The 17,354-nt window shown below is 40.0% G+C and overlaps 1 protein-coding gene across 9 annotated transcripts in view; it reads left to right on the plus strand.

Annotated features, from left to right (window-relative positions):
- Nucleotides 1-17,107, plus strand: part of LOC142075604 (zinc-regulated GTPase metalloprotein activator 1B-like) — a 31,728-nt gene extending 14,621 nt beyond the window's left edge. For 7 of the 9 annotated variants that reach the window (XM_075137122.1, XM_075137123.1, XM_075137125.1 and 4 more), the window contains 6 exons: nt 2,930-2,986; nt 6,931-6,982; nt 12,865-12,933; nt 13,033-13,098; nt 15,747-15,876; nt 16,575-17,107. In XM_075137122.1, the coding sequence (XP_074993223.1) occupies nt 2,930-2,986; nt 6,931-6,982; nt 12,865-12,933; nt 13,033-13,098; nt 15,747-15,876; nt 16,575-16,648 (448 nt within the window). In that variant the 3' untranslated portion in view covers nt 16,649-17,107. Of the gene's footprint in view, nt 1-2,929; nt 2,987-6,930; nt 6,983-12,864; nt 12,934-13,032; nt 13,099-15,730; nt 15,877-16,574 lie in introns of those variants that run through there. The other 2 variants (XR_012670933.1, XM_075137126.1) reach the window with 2 other exon arrangements.
- Nucleotides 17,108-17,354: the final 247 nt, after the last annotated feature.

Here is a 17,354-nt window from a genome sequence, read left to right on the forward strand (position 1 = left end):
GGGAAGATAATAGACATAATCTTAATGAAGTATACTTGGCTTTTTAAAGTTATTGCCAAATGTAGTTGGAAAGTGTAGAAAAAATATTTGCTGCTGTTGGCTGATGAAATAGGACTGTAGAATATGTATTTTATTTGGTAACCCAGGGTTTTGAAAGTGGGTGCTTGTCTGACTTGAATCTGAAGATCAGCTCAGTTTACGTTTCCAAAAATGTTAATCTTGTTAACATTTCCGTTGACTTCGACTTACTTGAAATTCTGTCTGCAGTCTGATCACTGGAAGTTTTATGCCCTGCTGTTGAACAGTTGTACTATGAAAAGCGTTCTCTTTAGTGGCTATCATGTTAGTTTATAAGGATTATTCTCATACTGTTTTCATTACTTTGTTCAAGGAGGAAGGTGAAATGTATCAGTAGCTTTGACAGCTTCACATTCCTTTCTTGTTAACTTGCAAATTTTGTTGAAGAATGCTTAGAACAAGAATAAAGAGTATTGCAGAGGGGATCATAAATTCTGTTACTGAGAGGTGTTTCATGTTGATTCATTTATTGCTCTTCTAGTCATCCTCAGTAAATCATTTTTTTTAAGTCAGCATGTGTCTCTATTACATAAAAAGTTATTTTGTTGAATGGATTTATTTATTGTCATTTAGAGACAATATGTTCAAAACAGCAAGTGTGGATAAACTTGTGAGCAATTCTGATAATCAAGCTTTTAATGTTCACCAGCTTTTTTGATATGTTAAGAGTTTTAGTATGTAAATAGTCACTCTAGATTCTGCTGCAAAATTTTAGACTTCTGTTAATTTGTCCTATTCTGTAAATTCAGTATTATTAAGTTAGTATTTAATAAAGTTGAGTTGTGTTAGAATAATGCTACTGGCGTTTTTCTCGGTCTGTAGATGGAGATGAGAATGCTCTGGTGACTCCAGGTTAAATTTAAGCAAGATTTTATTCTAATGGTAAATTTTGGGTATTTACCCATAGCTAATTTTACAATATCCAAATTTGGCTATCTTTTGTTTTTGAGACGTCTGTATTATTTACAGTTATCATGACCTCTATGCAGTGTGATATTTCTTCATCTAATGTATTACTTTGAGTGCAGCATGAAAGATTGAAAGAAAAAAGAACAAATACTGCAAAGTGATGGAGTTGCAGAGATAGAATTGTAGCATTTTCATTTCCTCCTGTTTAGTAAACTTTTGGGAACATGATAATAATTTTTACAGTTCTGGAACTTATATTATGAGCAATGGGAAATTTTACCTTTGCCACAGAAAGGGGAAGAAGATCATGAAGGGTAATCAGGGCTTAGGAAAACACTTATTTGAAGAGGATTTGCAACAGATTGGTCCAGCTGAAATCAAAGAAGTGGCAACATGATGATTTTACTGAGAACAAACAGTGGTTTTGAGAAGGCGAATCTAGTTGCAAGGCAGAGTACAGAAATGGTCAGTGAAATGCTTTGGAGGGGGAAAAGAAGCCAACTCTATTGATAAAGTTAAATTGCTCATAAATTGCATATGCATGGTCCTGACTGCTCTAGGAAATCAGTGTAAGATTTTTGTAACATGAAGAAAAAAAAAAAGTTTCTGTAAAGATGATGTTGGTATCCAGCATGGCTGACAATTTTGAAGAGGATATTAAACTTCATGCTTTGAGTCTTAAATCAGTATCTGTCCATGTCTATTAGGAAGAGATCCAATATGTGAAATGTAGTTTCCACGTCTGTACCATTCTCTGGTGTCTAATGCCAGCCAGCATTAAACTTTGGATATTAGATTAAGTGGGCCTCAGATGCAGTCTTCAATGACAACTCTTGTGTTACTAGTAAATATTCTTTAGTGAATGACATATACTGTCTTTCCCATGATTAAACATTCCAAAAGTGAAATAAGCACAAAATTAGTTTATTAACATATTATTTGAGAACATATCATCTTTAATTAGGGGGCTTTGTCCCTCAAAAACCCAGATGTAAAAGGGACCAATATAGCATTTTCTGGAGTGTTTTTATATGATTTTTCAGAACACTGCTGAGAACAACTAGCACTGAGTTGGTCATGAACTTTAGAGAGGCGTTATTTATGTGTTTTATATTATAAAGCTTTCGTCTTAGAAACTGCTTTGTAAAGCTACTGTTGGATGTAAAAGTTTAATAATACTGGCTACACTCCAGAGATTTTTTTGTTGGTTTTTTTGTTTGTTTCTTTTTAACCTCTCATATGTTCCTTGTATTTAGCCACATATCATTAACTGCATTTACAAAGCTGTCAGTTGCTGTTAGCAGTGAAGCCTATAGTCTATATTGCTTTTATTAAAAAAGCATCTTATGCAAGTTTATAGGTAGCTGTTCTTACAAGTAAATATGAACAGTGGTGTCTGTTCCGTATTACATTTTTCATTTATCTAAGTTTCAGATGTTAGAGCTGAAATTCTTCATAGTAGCACTTGCCTCATAGCGCATTTCAGTTTTGTTTGCTAACAGCATTAGTAGAAGCTACATATATTCCAGGGGTTTGTGTGTTGAGAGGAGGATCTGTATTAGTAAATATTAAGGGTGCAGAATAATTGCTTGGAAGAACTTCAGGGTTCCTTTTCCCATTTAGGGAAAATCAGTTATTATTCAGGAATCCAGTACGAGGGATTTTATCGTCTTTCTTGGAAATACCTTGTATTTTATTATATTTTTTTTTAAATTACATTTCTGTGCTTACATATTACTGTGTAAATAAAAACTGCGTTTCCTTGTAGGAGACAGTACCAACCACCAACATCCAAAAATAAGGCTAAGGATTGATGGCATTAGAATGATAGGTGGGAAAACAAACATAAGCTTCAGAGAACCATTTTAAAAATAGTTATTTAAGTATATACAATATTTAAATATAGCAAAAATACAAAGCTTTCTTTTTTCCCCCTGTTTAGAGTTGACCTCTCCAATGTCTTGGACCTGCATGCTTTTGACAGTTTATCTGGAATAAGGTATGATGATAATTTCACTGTCTTTCATTAGAAATAATGCCCATTGTATAAATAGATTCATGAAATAGACACACTCCAAACCTGGCTCAAATTTGCATCTGAGTTTCCATTAGAAATTCTAGTTTAGTCAGATGCGTGCAATAAAAGCTTTTTGACTTTGTAAAGTGAAGTGAACCAGAGTGTGCATGGTTGGTTGGCTTTTTTCCCCAAAATAAGAGTTTTGCTTTAGTAATAGTAGAGCAGATTTGTACACTCTTTTCTGGTTCTCTTAAAACTTAAAGGATTTCAGAATTTTTCTCACTTCACATCATGATGAACTGGAGGCCTCCTTAGTTTTCACAGAAAACAATGAGGGACTGAGGTTCCACAACAAATGAAACCACTGCAAATTCTGGTTACTGTGTTCCGTGTTCTTTTTTTTTTTTAATGCCAAATGTGAGCTCTGTATGCTAGATGGGTGGAAAGGTCAAATTGGAGGCGAGCGGAGAAGGGCTTTCTGTTTACTTTGTGCACTGAAATTGTTCAGCGAAGAGAGCAAGCAGTACTGGAGTGATCGTAAAGGAAAGGAGGGAATATGCAGCTGGGGGCAGTATCAGCTTCATTTTTCTTCCTGGATGCACACTGTTCACTTCAGGTAAAGGAACGTAGCCGCTTCCTTATTCACGAAAGGGAGAAATTGCAGAAGATGCAAGCTAGTAACCTCTAGATGAGATGCGCTCATGAGATTTCCCAATGAACTGGTGCAGTACTAAAAGGGATAGCCTGCTTTTCCTGAATCGTGGCTGCCCTTTCTTTTTGCTGGCACTGGCTTTTGTCTGATCTGTGAAAAGTAGTGTTTGTTTCTTTTGAGCCCCTTGAGTGTACCGGTCAGATCTGTACCAATGGCAGCATCAGGGAGGTATCAGAATAGGCATCCAAAAGAAAGTCAAGGGGGGAGGAAGGCCAATATATCCTTTATGGCTATTAGATAACTATGAGGTCATAAACCAGATCATTAACCCACGTCCTGAGTCTTATGGTGGATCGGCTAGCTAAACTGACTCATCCTGGAGCCACACAACAGAGAAAGTGGTAAGTTGTGAACCAGAAAAGGATTGTTCTTGACAATGGCAATTCGCAGTTAGATCTGATTATGTGTAATATTAGGTGGCATTCTGCAAGGTTTACCAAGAAATGCTGTGCTCTACAAATCTGAGAAAGTCCTTAAGGAGCTGATAAAAAAAAATCTTCTTTTCCTTGGTCTAGTCTTCTCTTCTCACTCATAGTTTCTTTAGAGGTTCTCGGGTTCTCAGAAGTATTAAAACAGAGGAAACGCTCTAAAATTGCCGCATTTAAAGACAAATTCTAAAAGCACCAAGAAGGTTGTAGACTGCTTAGATGAAGTTCCATTTATTTGGATTTTATTTGAGCTATCTACAGTGAAATTGTAGATTCAAGCTCAGAGCTCAATTTGGAGGGATTCCATGGGAAGCTTCCATGGAGGATAAAGGAGCTAGTGAGTGCTGGGAGTTTTTCAAGAATGTGTTCCTGGAAGCACAAAAACACAAATCCCTTTTAAACGTAAGGGAAGTAGGCGAAGCAAGAGACCCCTTGGCTTAACTGCGAGCTTCTGAGTCTGCTCAAAACCAAAGGAGAAGTGTAGCTGAGAGAGAAAAGCGGACGAATACCCATTAAAGTATTGGGGAGCATTGCCAGGGCATGCAGAGATGCAGTTAGAAAAGCAGAAGGTCAGCTTGAATTGAAATTGGCCAGAGATGTCCAAAACTGTAAGAAAGGGTTCTTCTGGTACATAAAAAAACCAAGCAGAAACAGGAGGAGAGGTGAATTAGTCACCAACAACGCTGAAAAGGCAGAGGTTCTCAACACTTTCTTCACCTCTGTCTTTACCAGCACTGTTGAGCCCCAGGCCTTGGGAACAAAAACCCAGGTTGATGCAAGCACAGACCCACCGTCAGTGAAGGAAGAGTTGGTATGTGAACTATTACGGGAGGTGGCTGACGTCGTTGCGAGGCCGCTCTCCGTACTCTTTGAGAAGTCATGGAGATCAGGGGACGTCTCAGAAGACTGGACGAAGGCTAACGTCACCCCCATCCACAAGAAGGGCTTAAAGGAAAATCCAGGAAATTATAGGCCCATCGGTCCTACTTCAGTCCCTGGGAGAGTTATGGAACAAATCCTCCTGGGGTCTGTCACAAGTCAGATGAAACACGTGGCTGGGAAAAGCCAGCACAGATTCACCACGGGGAAATCGTGCTTGACAAACCTGACAAACCTGATCGCCTCTACGACAAAGTAACCTGCTCGGTTGATGTGGGGCGAGTGGTGGACGTTGTCTACCTGGACTTCTCCAAGGCTTTCAATAAGGCTTCCCACAGCCTCCTCCTAGAAAACCTGATGCATTATGGTCTAGACAAGTGGTCTGTGGGGTGGATGGAGATCTGGCTGACAGGCTGCACCCAGAGGGTGGTGGTAAATAGCTCCTTTTCAAACCGGCAACCTGTCCCAAGTGGGGTCCCACAGGGATTGATATTGGGCCCAATGCTGTTTAATATCTCCATAAGTGATCTGGGTGTTGGGATCAAGTGTACCCTGATGAAGTTTGCAGTTGAGTGGGGAAGTGGACACTTGGGAAGGGAGAGCCACCCTGCAGGAAGACCTGGATAGGCTGGAAGAGTGGACTAACAAGAACCTTACGAAGTTCAACAAGGACAAGTGTAAGGTTTTGCACCTGGGAAAACATAATCCAGGAGTGCAGCACAGGCTGGGATCTACCCGGCTGGGGAGCAGCTCTGCGGAAAGGGACCCAGGGGAGCTGGTGGACAAGTTCCATATGAGTGAACAGTGTGCTGCTGTGGCAAGGCAAGCCAACAGGGTGCTGGGCTGCATCAACAAGGGCATCACCAGCAGAGATAAAGATGTCATTATCCCACTCTACTCAGCCCTTGCCTGGCCACACCTGGAATACTGTGTTCAGTTTTGGTCCCCGCTATTACAAAAAAGATGTGGACAGGCTGGAGAGGGTCCAGCGAAGGGCCACAAAGACGATCAAAGGACTGGGGAAGCCTGCCATATGAGGTAAGGCTGAGAGAACTGGGTTTGTTCAGCCTTGAGAAAAGGAGGCTTAGGGGAGACCATGTTCCAGTAAAGGGTGGCTACAAAGAAGATGGAGACTCGCTTTTTACAGGGAGTCACATGGAAAAGACCAGAGGCAATGGGAACAAGTTACTCCCAGGGAGAGTCCGACCGGATACAAGAGGAAAATTTTTCACAATGAGAACAATCAGCTATTGGAATAATCTCCCCAGGGAAGTGGTGGATTCCCCAACTTTGGACACTTTTAAGATTCAGCTGGATAGGGTGCTGGGCCATCTTGTCTAGACTGTGCTTTTGCCAAGAAAGGTTGGACCAGATGATCCTTCTGACCTGGTATTCTATGATACAGTATGTCACTTACTGTTACAGATTTAATTCTCACAAGCAACGGCTTTGTACATGTTTTTTCCTCTTGCTTTTCAAATCATCCTCCTAAAGTATTTTCAAAAAATCGATGTCTAATAAATAGACAGATTCTAGTGATTTTCCCTTCTTGCTTTAATGATGTAGTTTGCCTTTTGTTCCTACACAAGGAATATCAAGGGTGTGGTACTTCTTGAAATATAAACATTTTAAATCCCAAAGATACTGCAAATCATTATTATAATTGTATTTATATTTTAAAAACCTAATGTTATAACACAAGTCATTAACTAGATCAAACCAATATAATTAAACATATCTATTTTGAGATTAAAACTGAATTAACAGTTGAAGCTTATTCTGAGTGTACAGTCTATCTTTGATATTTTAGTTTTGCTCTGCAATACTGAAGAGTTTGTTTAAATTTTGAAATAATGACATTTTGTCCATCCTACTCAAATGCGACATTTAACTTTACTTATTTTCAGTTTGCAGAAAAAGCTTGAGCATGTAAAGACAACACATGCACATCTAGATAAGGTAATTACCAAAACTATTTCAATTTTTTTGTAACCACAAGGTTGTTCAGGGTAATTGCAAGCGTTGCATGCTAATCATGTTACCTTTTCAGAAGGTTTCAGTTAGGGAGTAATGTGTTTTAAGATCTTTGGAAGATTACATTGAATACATACAGAAATGTGCTTTGTTGTAGGCAGGTTCTAAATGGTTATGGTAAGTCTTTCTTTCAAAAATAGCTTATAGGCTTCCACTGCTCCAGACAGTCACATCATTCATTGATTCACATGGAGAGTGTTACTGAAACATACAAATAGCACTACTCTTTTTAATATTTGCAGAATCAAGTCCTAAATTTGTAGCCAGTCTTTATCCTATAGGTTTTCTGTCCAAATGTTGTCTGTGTATGTAGATATAGGGGAGATGTTATTCATGACTTTGCATTCTTTAAAGCTGTAATAAAACTTCACTAAGTAGTTAAGCATGTGTAGATTTCCATTCTATGAGTGCTTCCCATCGTTTTCACAAGAAAGAGTAGCAATTTAACTTGTAACATTGGGGTAGATTCTGCCTTATAAAGTAGGTATCAATCCTGTAAGCACATGTATGCTAAGAAAAAATAAACAGTTCTTTTGATGTTATTTTTAGTGTGACAAATTAAACTCTAAGATGTATTCCTGCCCTCCCCACCCCTCCAGTACTCAGCCTAACGTGTGTTTATATCAGGGCAGAATCTTTTCTCTCCCTGTGTGCAATACAATGATGCTAGCATAATGCAACTGCAAATAGCATTTCTGCCACAAAGGCATTATTTGAGCAAATACAATATTTTTTGTCATCAGCATATCTAATTTCAAAGATTAATTTAAGGAAAAAGGGTCTGGTCCATCACGCCTACAGAATGTAAACCGTTCTATGCTAATTGCTACTTTTAAGCACCTGTCTTGTCCATGATGTACAGGTTTTACTAGAAAGACTCCCTTTTAATTTTCTTTTTTTTTCTTTTTTTTTTGGTTTTCCAAATGTTATGATCACAGTATCTTCTTCTGCTTAGAGCCTTCTCAAAAGCAGAACAGTCTTAACGCAGGGAGTTACTGAATTTGTTGCCAGGCAACAAAAACTTACAATTACTGATTTGAGTACTGAAAAAAGAAATGCAAAATAATTACATAAACACACAAACACCTCTCCTTCTCTCTCCCTCTCTCCCCCAATTTTCCCAGTTTTTTTCAGTGGGTTACACTTCATCCGTCCTAGCAAGGCCACATGTGGCATAGGAAGTTGGGGATGTTCATTTAATGATTTTCCTCATCACTACTCTGTTCCTTAGGATTCCTTCCCTGTGGTTCATGCAGGGCCCTCGGTGCCCCTGCTCGGTGGGTAAACAAGCTGCAGTCTCTCAGGGGTGCATGTACCCCCTTTGGCATGGCATGGCCTGCCTCCTCCAAAGAGTCTTCAGTCCCAAGTGGCTGGAGGTGTCTGTCTCTCTAACAGAGTGCCATGCGTTTCTCTGCCTGAAGATGTGTGGGATGGTATTTTTTTACCGTTGTATGGTTTCAGAGCTGGCTGAAACAGGTTGTGAAACACACAAGGCAGCTGATGGCCTCCTCCCACACCCCTCAGTACTGCAGCCCCCTGCTACATAAGCCTTGTAAGCTTACACATACTTAAAGAGCTGTATGAACATCTATGGGTTATGGAGTCTACCCTTAATATCATCAGAAACTGAATTTACACCTAGTACATATTCCACTCCTTGCCACTGAGAGTTAGACTGTTGTAACAGTTCTGAATATACGCGTGAAAAATTTTTGTATTTAACCTCCATCTCCTGCCAAGTGGATGATAGAGCTTAGTATCATAAGGGTTTGAATTTACATGTTTCTGTTGTAGATTCCACCCTTTGGTGTAGATTAATAAGGTTAGCATTGCTTACTGTGAAATTCAGGCCTTGTTCCTGCAAAACACCAAACCAAGACACTCTGCTGTTTAATTTCCTCACCATGTCTTAGTAGTCAAGCAAACAGTTAAACAGTGCAACCACAGAGAAACACCGCTATTGGATAGCCAATTGGTTTCTGAGTCCAACAGCTGCAGTTTCATCCAGAACCAAAGTGCATGGTGACCAACGTTCATTTGATACAACACGGGCACTTCCCTAGTTGGGGAGTAAGATGACGCATCAGATGGCTTAGATTTCCCAGAGCTTGCTTCACATCCTATAACCATATTAACTAAGCTCTGGCCTTTCTCCTGAGCTTGTTATTCCTTAAATCCCAGGTGTAGATCTTTGAAGGGCTTCTTTTCCCCTTTCCAAGTACCAATGTTTAGGGTGGGAGCATGGAGATTTTTCATCCCCTCTTGACACTTTCACAACTGCAGTTTTGTCATGCTTTGCCCTGAGGCTGATCTCACACCTGCCTCTGACGTGTTCCCCGCAGTATGATACTCTAGGTCCCTCCTTGATCAATAGGATGTTCCACCAGGTTATCGGGTGATACCAGAAGGTCAACTGTGGCAAGCTGTCAGAGCTTGTGGTCTGTGGCCTCAGCCTTTTCAGGGTCCCTTACCCCTTGCCTGTAAACACAGCAGGAGTCAAAATGATCACAGTTGATTGCCCCTTCTTCCCAGTCCCTCCACAGGGGTCTTGTTTGTGGGATCAGAGGGATCGAGCTCAGCATACTCCTCCATCAGTAAATCCCAGAGTTCCCTACTTTTGCACGTGCCCTCCTCCAGCTTCCCAGCACCACCACAGCCACTGCAGAAGCGACTTCTGGCGGCAGCAGCTATAGGTGTCCTGCACTGCATTAATTACTCCGAGTAAAAGGTTGCAGAGTGGTTGCACTTTGGGGAGCAGTGCTCCCATTTGTGCAGCACTGTAACATGGGCTGCCTGATAGGACTTTCTTTTATTTTAAACTGGCTTATTGTTTCCATAGGAGATTGGATGGCTTGTCACACAGCTTTCCCTTTGGCCAGTTCAGTGTTACCAGCTGCTAAGTTTTGATTCAGGGTTTGTTCTTGCTGAGCACTTGCTCATGCATCTTTTAGCAATTCATCTAAGAGTGACTGTCAGTCTGATGGTGATGAATTGTAAGTGGTCCCGGTCTTTTTGAGACTCCATTTGAAGCATATGATAAACTCTGGCATACCACCACAGCAAAGCAACACATCTCCCAGTGTTTTACAGGTGGTAGTTGTATCCCTTTTGCAATGCCTGGGCTAATTTTCTTGGAAGCTGCCCTAGGGGACTGTTAAGGCCCCATGCCATGGGCTTGAAGCTGGCACCATCCTGTGTCTTCCCAGTCATCTTCCTGTCCCAGTAGGGCTTTCACAGGTCCCTACTTTTTCCAACAGTTTATACATTGTCTGCATACATCCACACACACGTAACAGGTGCACCACTCACACCATAATACACAATCACAGATTCCCCGTACCAGAACCAAGGCTCCTTCTGGATTCCCCAGGTCATTGCAGTAATGCACTCTGCTCTGGTGAGACCCCACCTGGAGTACTGTGTTCAGTACAGCACAAGAAAGACATGGACCTGTTGGAATGGGTCCAGAGGAGGGCCACAAAAATGGTCAGAGGGCTGGAACACCTCTCCTGTGAAGAAAGGCTAAGAGAGTTGGGGTTGTTCAGCCTGGACAAGAGAAGGCTCTGGGGAGACCTTACTGCGGCCTTTCAATACTTAAAGGGGGCTTAGAAGAAAGATGGAGAGACTTTCTAGCAGGGCCTGTAGTTTTGTGTAGTAACTTTCTGCTCCTTTTTGCTTCTCGGTGGTTTTGTCACTGCTCTGTTCCTTATCGTCCCTGCTCCATGGGTCACTCACAGGCCCCAGTCCATATACAGGTACCCTCTCTGTGGATGAGTCCATGGGTCACAGTCCTTTCCAGGGTATCCCCACCTGGGTGTGATTCACCCATGGGCAACAGTCCCCTCAGGGGCTGCAAAGAAAAGAAAAACTTGTATTTTTATACAGTGGCTTAGAAAAGTGTATTTTCCTTCTAGAAAGTTGCTATGATTAAATCTAATTTTCAGGTTAAAATATGATGCATACAACGCCTGTATTTTTCTTTTTGAACTGCAGATCTTGACTGCAAAGTTGCTAGTCTTGAAAACAGAAAAAGGCAATTACATTCCCTGTTTGGAACTAAAGATTAAATATAATCAACAAGCAGCAGATTAAATATAAGCAACAAGCAGCAAATCTAATGTTTATTTAATGACTTAGTAAACTCACTAAAGAAAAGATTGGACCGATACTTGTTGAAGATGGTTATCTGACTAATAGGGATGAAGAAAAAGCGGAGGCATTCAATGTGGTTTTTGCCTCAGTCTTTAATAATACTGATAGACCTTGGGCTGTCCGGTCCCCTGAGTCGGAGAACCACGAGTGTGGGAACAGTGACTTTCCATTTGTAGACACTGAAATTGTAAGGGACCAGTTGTATCAGCTGAATGTTCACAAGTCTGGGGGGCCTTGTGGGATTCGTCCCAGAGTACTGAAGGAGCTAACGGATGTTATGGCAGGACCCCTCTTGATCACCTACCAAAGGTCTTCAGAGTCTGGAGACTGGAAGCTGCTGACTGGAAGCTAGCCAATGTTACTCCAATCTACAAAAAGGGTGTGAGGGAAGACCCAGGGAGCTACAGACCTGGTAGTCCAACCTCAGTTCCTGGAAAAATTATAGAGTACTGGGTACTATTGGAAGGCATTTAAAAGAACAATGCAATCATCAGGCACAGTCAGTATGGGTTCACAAAAGGAAAGTCCTGTTTAACTTATTCTTCTATGATAAGGTCATTGGCCTAGTGGATGAAGGGAAGGTGGTGGATGTAGTTTTTCTGGATTTTAGCAAGGCTTTTGATACTGTTCCTCACAGCATCCTTCTGGACAAGTTGTCCAACTATGGGACGAGCAGTGAAGAACTGGCTGAAGGGCAGAGCTCAAAGGGGTGTAGTGAATGGGGCTACATCTGGCTGGAGATGTGATCTTCCTAGAGAGATGGTCGATGCCCCAAGCCTGCCAGTGTTCAAGAGGCGTTTGGACAATGCCCTTAGTAACATGCTCTAGGTCAGCCCTGAAGTGGTCAGGCAGCTGGGCTAGATGATCATTGTAGGTCCTTTCCAACAGAAATAGTCTATTCTATTCTATTCTATTCTTTTTTTCTTTCTAGACTAGTCATCTGAAAGCAGTAATCATTTGAAAGAATTTTAGGTTGTATAAAAAGTAATTTTGTGTATGTTCTTCTATGTCATTGAGAGATTGTAGTGACAAAAATAAGTTTAAGACACTTTATTTCTTTTATTTTGTAATAAATTGTTGATTTTAAACTACACATTTATTTATTATTACTATTATTTTGGAATAAAACATCACTTCAGACATCTTTTATTTTCAGAATCTATTCCTACATATTCTATTTATAAAAAGCTTTTCATAACAGGAAAGTATGGATAGGTGAAAAATATGTTGATTAATTTTTATCTGATAGAATTGTGATGAAGGTCAGAAATTGTGACAAACATCAGTATGCCAAGAAAATAGCATTCGTAAACATATTTGAAAGACAGCTTACTAGCCTATAAGAATTAGAATTCTTAGGCTTTCTTTGAGAGCAAACATCAGCTACAGCAAAGAATTACGCAGTAGAAACTGATGGCATTAAACTATTCAAAGTATTGCATATGGCCCTTAAGTGCACACCCAAACAGAGACAAAAAGTATAGCATAATATAGCAAATTAGAGCAGAATAGAAATGAATGGGGTTTTTTTTAAATTTGACATGGGTATATACCTGCTTTTTTATGAGGCCAAGTTTTAAAGAACATTTTTTGAAATTAATGTCATGAAATGTTTATTCAGTTTGGTAATAATAAGTGGGTCTTTCCATTTGCAGGGTATAATTACAGTAACATTTGAAGTTCCAGGAAATATAAAAGAAGAAAACCTACATCTCTTTATTCAGGTAAGTAATACATCACTGTCAACTGAAAAATCATTGTGGCTTTTTATAGAAAATCATGCCATGCCATTCTGTTTATGAAAACATTTTTCCTTTTCATAGAATCTTCTGTGGGAGAAGAATGTGAAAGATAAGACCGGACGCACCATGGACATCATAAGACTGAAGGTTAGTCAGAAATTACCAAATTCTTTGGTTTGTGCTTTTCCTCTTTTACACCTAAAAAACTGCAGTGTGCTGTCAGTTGCAGACCTATCAAAGATGCTATTGGATCACTGTAGCAGAGCAAACAAAATGGAGAATAGCAATTTGTCATTGTTCCGCGTAGAGACAGTTTGTTATCTGCTGGCTGCTGCAACAGCTCAAAAGGAGATAGCTGGCAGAGAAGCAAACATTGATCCTACTTGTTTTGAATTGAGAGGGAGGATGTACAGTCCCAAACATTGGGAGTGGCAGAGTTAATAATCAGGACATAGTTAAATCACTTTTTTATTTTTTACCTCCATTGCTTTGAAAGGTTGCATCCATCTCATATAAATGTCTCTTTATCTAAGGATGTAACTATAGATTACTATCTGTAATTAAAATTGTTGGCATAATATGCAGAAGTTGAATCTGGCATAACATATCAGTACAATACTAGTTGTGGTCTACACTTAGAATCATAGAATCATAGAATCATACAGGTTGGAAAAGACCTCTAAGATCATCGTGTCCAACCGTCAACCCAACACCACCATGCCCACTACACCATGTCCCTAAGCGCCTCATCTACACGTCTTTTAAATACCTCCAGGGATGGTGACTCCACCACTTCCCTGGGCAGCCTGTTCCAAGGCCTGACCACTCTTTCAGTAAAGAAATTTCTCCTAATGTTCAATCTAAACCTCCCTTGGCGCAACTTGAGGCCATTTCCTCTTGTCCTATCACTAGTGACTTGGCAGAAGAGACCAACACCCACCTCGCTACAACCTCCTTTCAGGTAGTTGTAGAGCACGATGAGGTCTCCCCTCAGCCTCCTCTTCTCCAGGCTAAACAACCCCAGTTCCCTCAGCCGCTCCTCATAAGACTTGTGCTCCAGGCCCTTCACCAGCTTCGTTGCCCTCCTCTGGACGCGCTCCAGCACCTCCATGTCCTTCTTGTAGTGAGGGGCCCAAAACTGAACACAGTAGTCGAGGTGCGGCCTCACCAGTGCCGAGTACAGGGGCATGATCACCTCCCTACTCCTGCTGGCCACACTATTTCTGATACAGGCCAGGATGCCATTGGCCTTCTTGGCCACCTGAGCACACTGCCGGCTCATGTTCAGCCGGCTGTCGACCAGCACCCCCAGGTCCTTTTCCTCTGGGCAGCTTTCCAGCCACTCTTCCCCAAGCCTGTAGCGTTGCCTGGGGTTGTTGTGGCTGAAGTGCAGGACCCGGCACTTGGCCTTGTTGAATCTCATACAGTTGGCCTCGGCCCATCGATCCAGCCTGTAAAACTTAAAACTTTTTACAGTATTGTCAGACTGTAGTTTTAAAGATGCAGCCCCTAAGTATTAATCTTCATGGGCACTTCATACGTTTTTCAGTCGCATGATTTTGAGAGGAGTATAGGTGACAATTTAGGATATATTTTCATTTTCCTTATACCAAGCAGCCAGGTAAATCATTAAAAAATGAGAATCAAGTCTGTCATTTGGTAGGCTGTAAGAAATACAAGAAAATATGCTCTGGTTTGTTTTCTGAGAGCACTTGAGCATCATGGATAGCGGCATAATTATTTTCATTTCGTTGGAAGAAGGGTTGTGTTCTGGCTCTTTCAGCAACAAAAGGAGAATATCCTTGTCTTCCTGACAAGTAGAAGAAAATAGCCACTGATGCATCTTAAGCTGTCTGAAAACAGTACTATTATGCACAAGTACATTTTTGTTGCATTGAGCATTGGAATTAAAGCAATTCTTTAGGAGATCTGAGGCCTGTGATAAGCTGTCTGCTGGCCCTCAGTCACAGACAAATACACCAAAGCAAACGAACCCCAGGTAATCACAGAATGGGTTCCAAAGTTTGTTGCTTTTATATTTGTATCTTACCTGCAGTCATAATCCTTTTAGCAGTGATAGTCATAGAATTCCAACCAATATGTCAAATGCAGATCTTTTTTCATGAAATATTTTTAACTCTTCTTTTTTTCTGTAGGGAAGTATGAGACATGTTTTACAGAATGTGTTCTACTAAAATATTTCGTAAAGTTTTACATGAAACGATGAAAACTCTTTTAATACAACTTTTGGTATCTGGGTTAATGGGCTCACTCTGACAGTAATCCCTTCTAATTGTGTTGCGAGTCATTTTACCTTACAAGTGTTTGTTCTTTCTCCAGTATTCAAAGATTCTGTTTCAGAATAATGAAAATGCTGAGCACGACAGCTTAATCAGAATAATCTGAAATCAAACTTTTCTGCTCATTTTACATCATCTTTGATAGGCAATCAATCTTTCATAGACAGATACATCATACACCATACATATATTCAAAGTGGCATAGTAGCAGACAACATTTTATTTTTGCTCAAACATGCTAGATACTGACCAAGTGAGGAACAGAAGGCAGAGTATGGCAAAGTCTAATTATTAGTCTTTAAAAAAATAAGGAGATGTGAGAATAGATGTTATGAGTAGAAGTGATCATACTACATGGTTATTTTGACTTAACTGGTGCATAGTTGCCAGGAATATTTTTCCCTCCTTGTCTTAGTTGCAAAGGTTTTTTCGCCTCTTACATATTTCATTTTTAAAGGTTTGTTTATACATCCTAACAGTTATTTTTCTGATAAGGGACTGGTATCTATTCAAGGCAAATCTCATCAGGTGATAGTCCAAGGTGTCCATGAACTCTATGATCTGGAAGAGACTGCAGTAGCCTGGAAAGAAGATGAAAAGAGAACAAATAGACTGGTCCTAATAGGTAAGAGGAAATTACTTATCTCCTTGTTTGACTTTAAGAAGCTGTTATTTCAGTATGCAGTCCTGTGACTTGTCCAGTGAAAAGCAACCAGCCTAAACTGGCAGTAATAATAGCAGTGAGTATGTTCAGCATAACCTTCAGTCAAAGGTTTATCCATCAAGACCTCCAGCAGTTTTATATTCCAGCTGAGAGGAATCAACACTATCCCTTTTAATGAAATAAAATAAAATACTAAGTATTCATAAATTGTGTTGGCATATTTAATGTTATTTTAAAATCCATAACTATAAATATGGTGATAGGAATGTTTTGAATGTTTGATCAAGTATTCAGTAACTGTAAGGAAGGTGGTTATGGCCATTAAAATGTATAAAATTTGTTTTTGTTTCTGAAAAGCTTGTAATGCTGAGATTGTACATTTCTTATTCCTACATGGTACTCTCTGCTTTGCAAAGAGTTTTTATTACCAAAAAACCCCTATTTTTCCTTCGTTCCTTTGCTTGTACAGCTTGAAGTCTGTTGTTGCCTGTAAAATCTGAAGTTACCTTGTTACCTGCAGCTTAATTTTAATATTGCTCTGTTTTCAGTCATTGGTATAATAAGCATTTTCTTTGCTGAGAAGACTTGCAGGTTGCTACTTGCATGCATTTTTGTAATACACTGCAAAATATAATTAGCTAATTTATTTCTCTGTACAGGCAGGAACTTGGATAAGGATACCATCAAAGAAGTATTCATAGCCACTGTGGGAGAGAAACAAGGAAACAGTTGACGTCGAACTACAAAAACCATGAAACGTCTGCTTAACCCTCCAACCTTTTTATGACAGAAAAGACTGAATGCCATGCAGTATAGTAGTTTCTTTTTCCTCTTGCAGTTTACACAATAGTTAAACCCTGAAGTCCTCCTAAGAATCCTAGCTGACCTACTGTTTAAAGATTAGCTCTACGGTCTAGAACCAAACACAAAGAATTCTACCATTTTGGATTTGGCTTAAGTTATGTCAGTAACATCATTTACCTGTGCAGAAATGCAGATAGGCCAAAGACTTGTTTATGCTGTACATGAAGTATCCCAGTAGGAATATGGTAAACATGTTTGAAGCCTAATGCTTTCTTCAGCTAACTCTCTTTTAATACTGGAAATGAAGTAACAGTGATTATTGCCAGTGGTGTAATCACAGTGGAAAGTATTTAGTGTTTATTATTAAACTATCTTCCATCTCTTTCCACTTGTTTTGTGATTTTTGAATGTGTATGTCCATCCCAGGTACTGCTGAACCTGTTGTATAAATGAAACTAAAAATACATAGATAGCAGAGGCTCAAGACCACATGGAATATATACTGTCTGCATAATAGCTGTGAGTGCAGCGTTCAGTCACGTAGCCAAAGTGTTGAAAGATGTAGCTGACCTCATAGATCTTCTAGGCCATGCTCCTGCCTGTTCAGGATTTGGTGGACCGGGGGCAGCACATTT

The sequence above is a fragment of the Calonectris borealis genome, chromosome Z, assembly GCF_964195595.1.
Source record: "Calonectris borealis chromosome Z, bCalBor7.hap1.2, whole genome shotgun sequence".
Taxonomy (NCBI): Eukaryota; Metazoa; Chordata; class Aves; order Procellariiformes; family Procellariidae; genus Calonectris; species Calonectris borealis.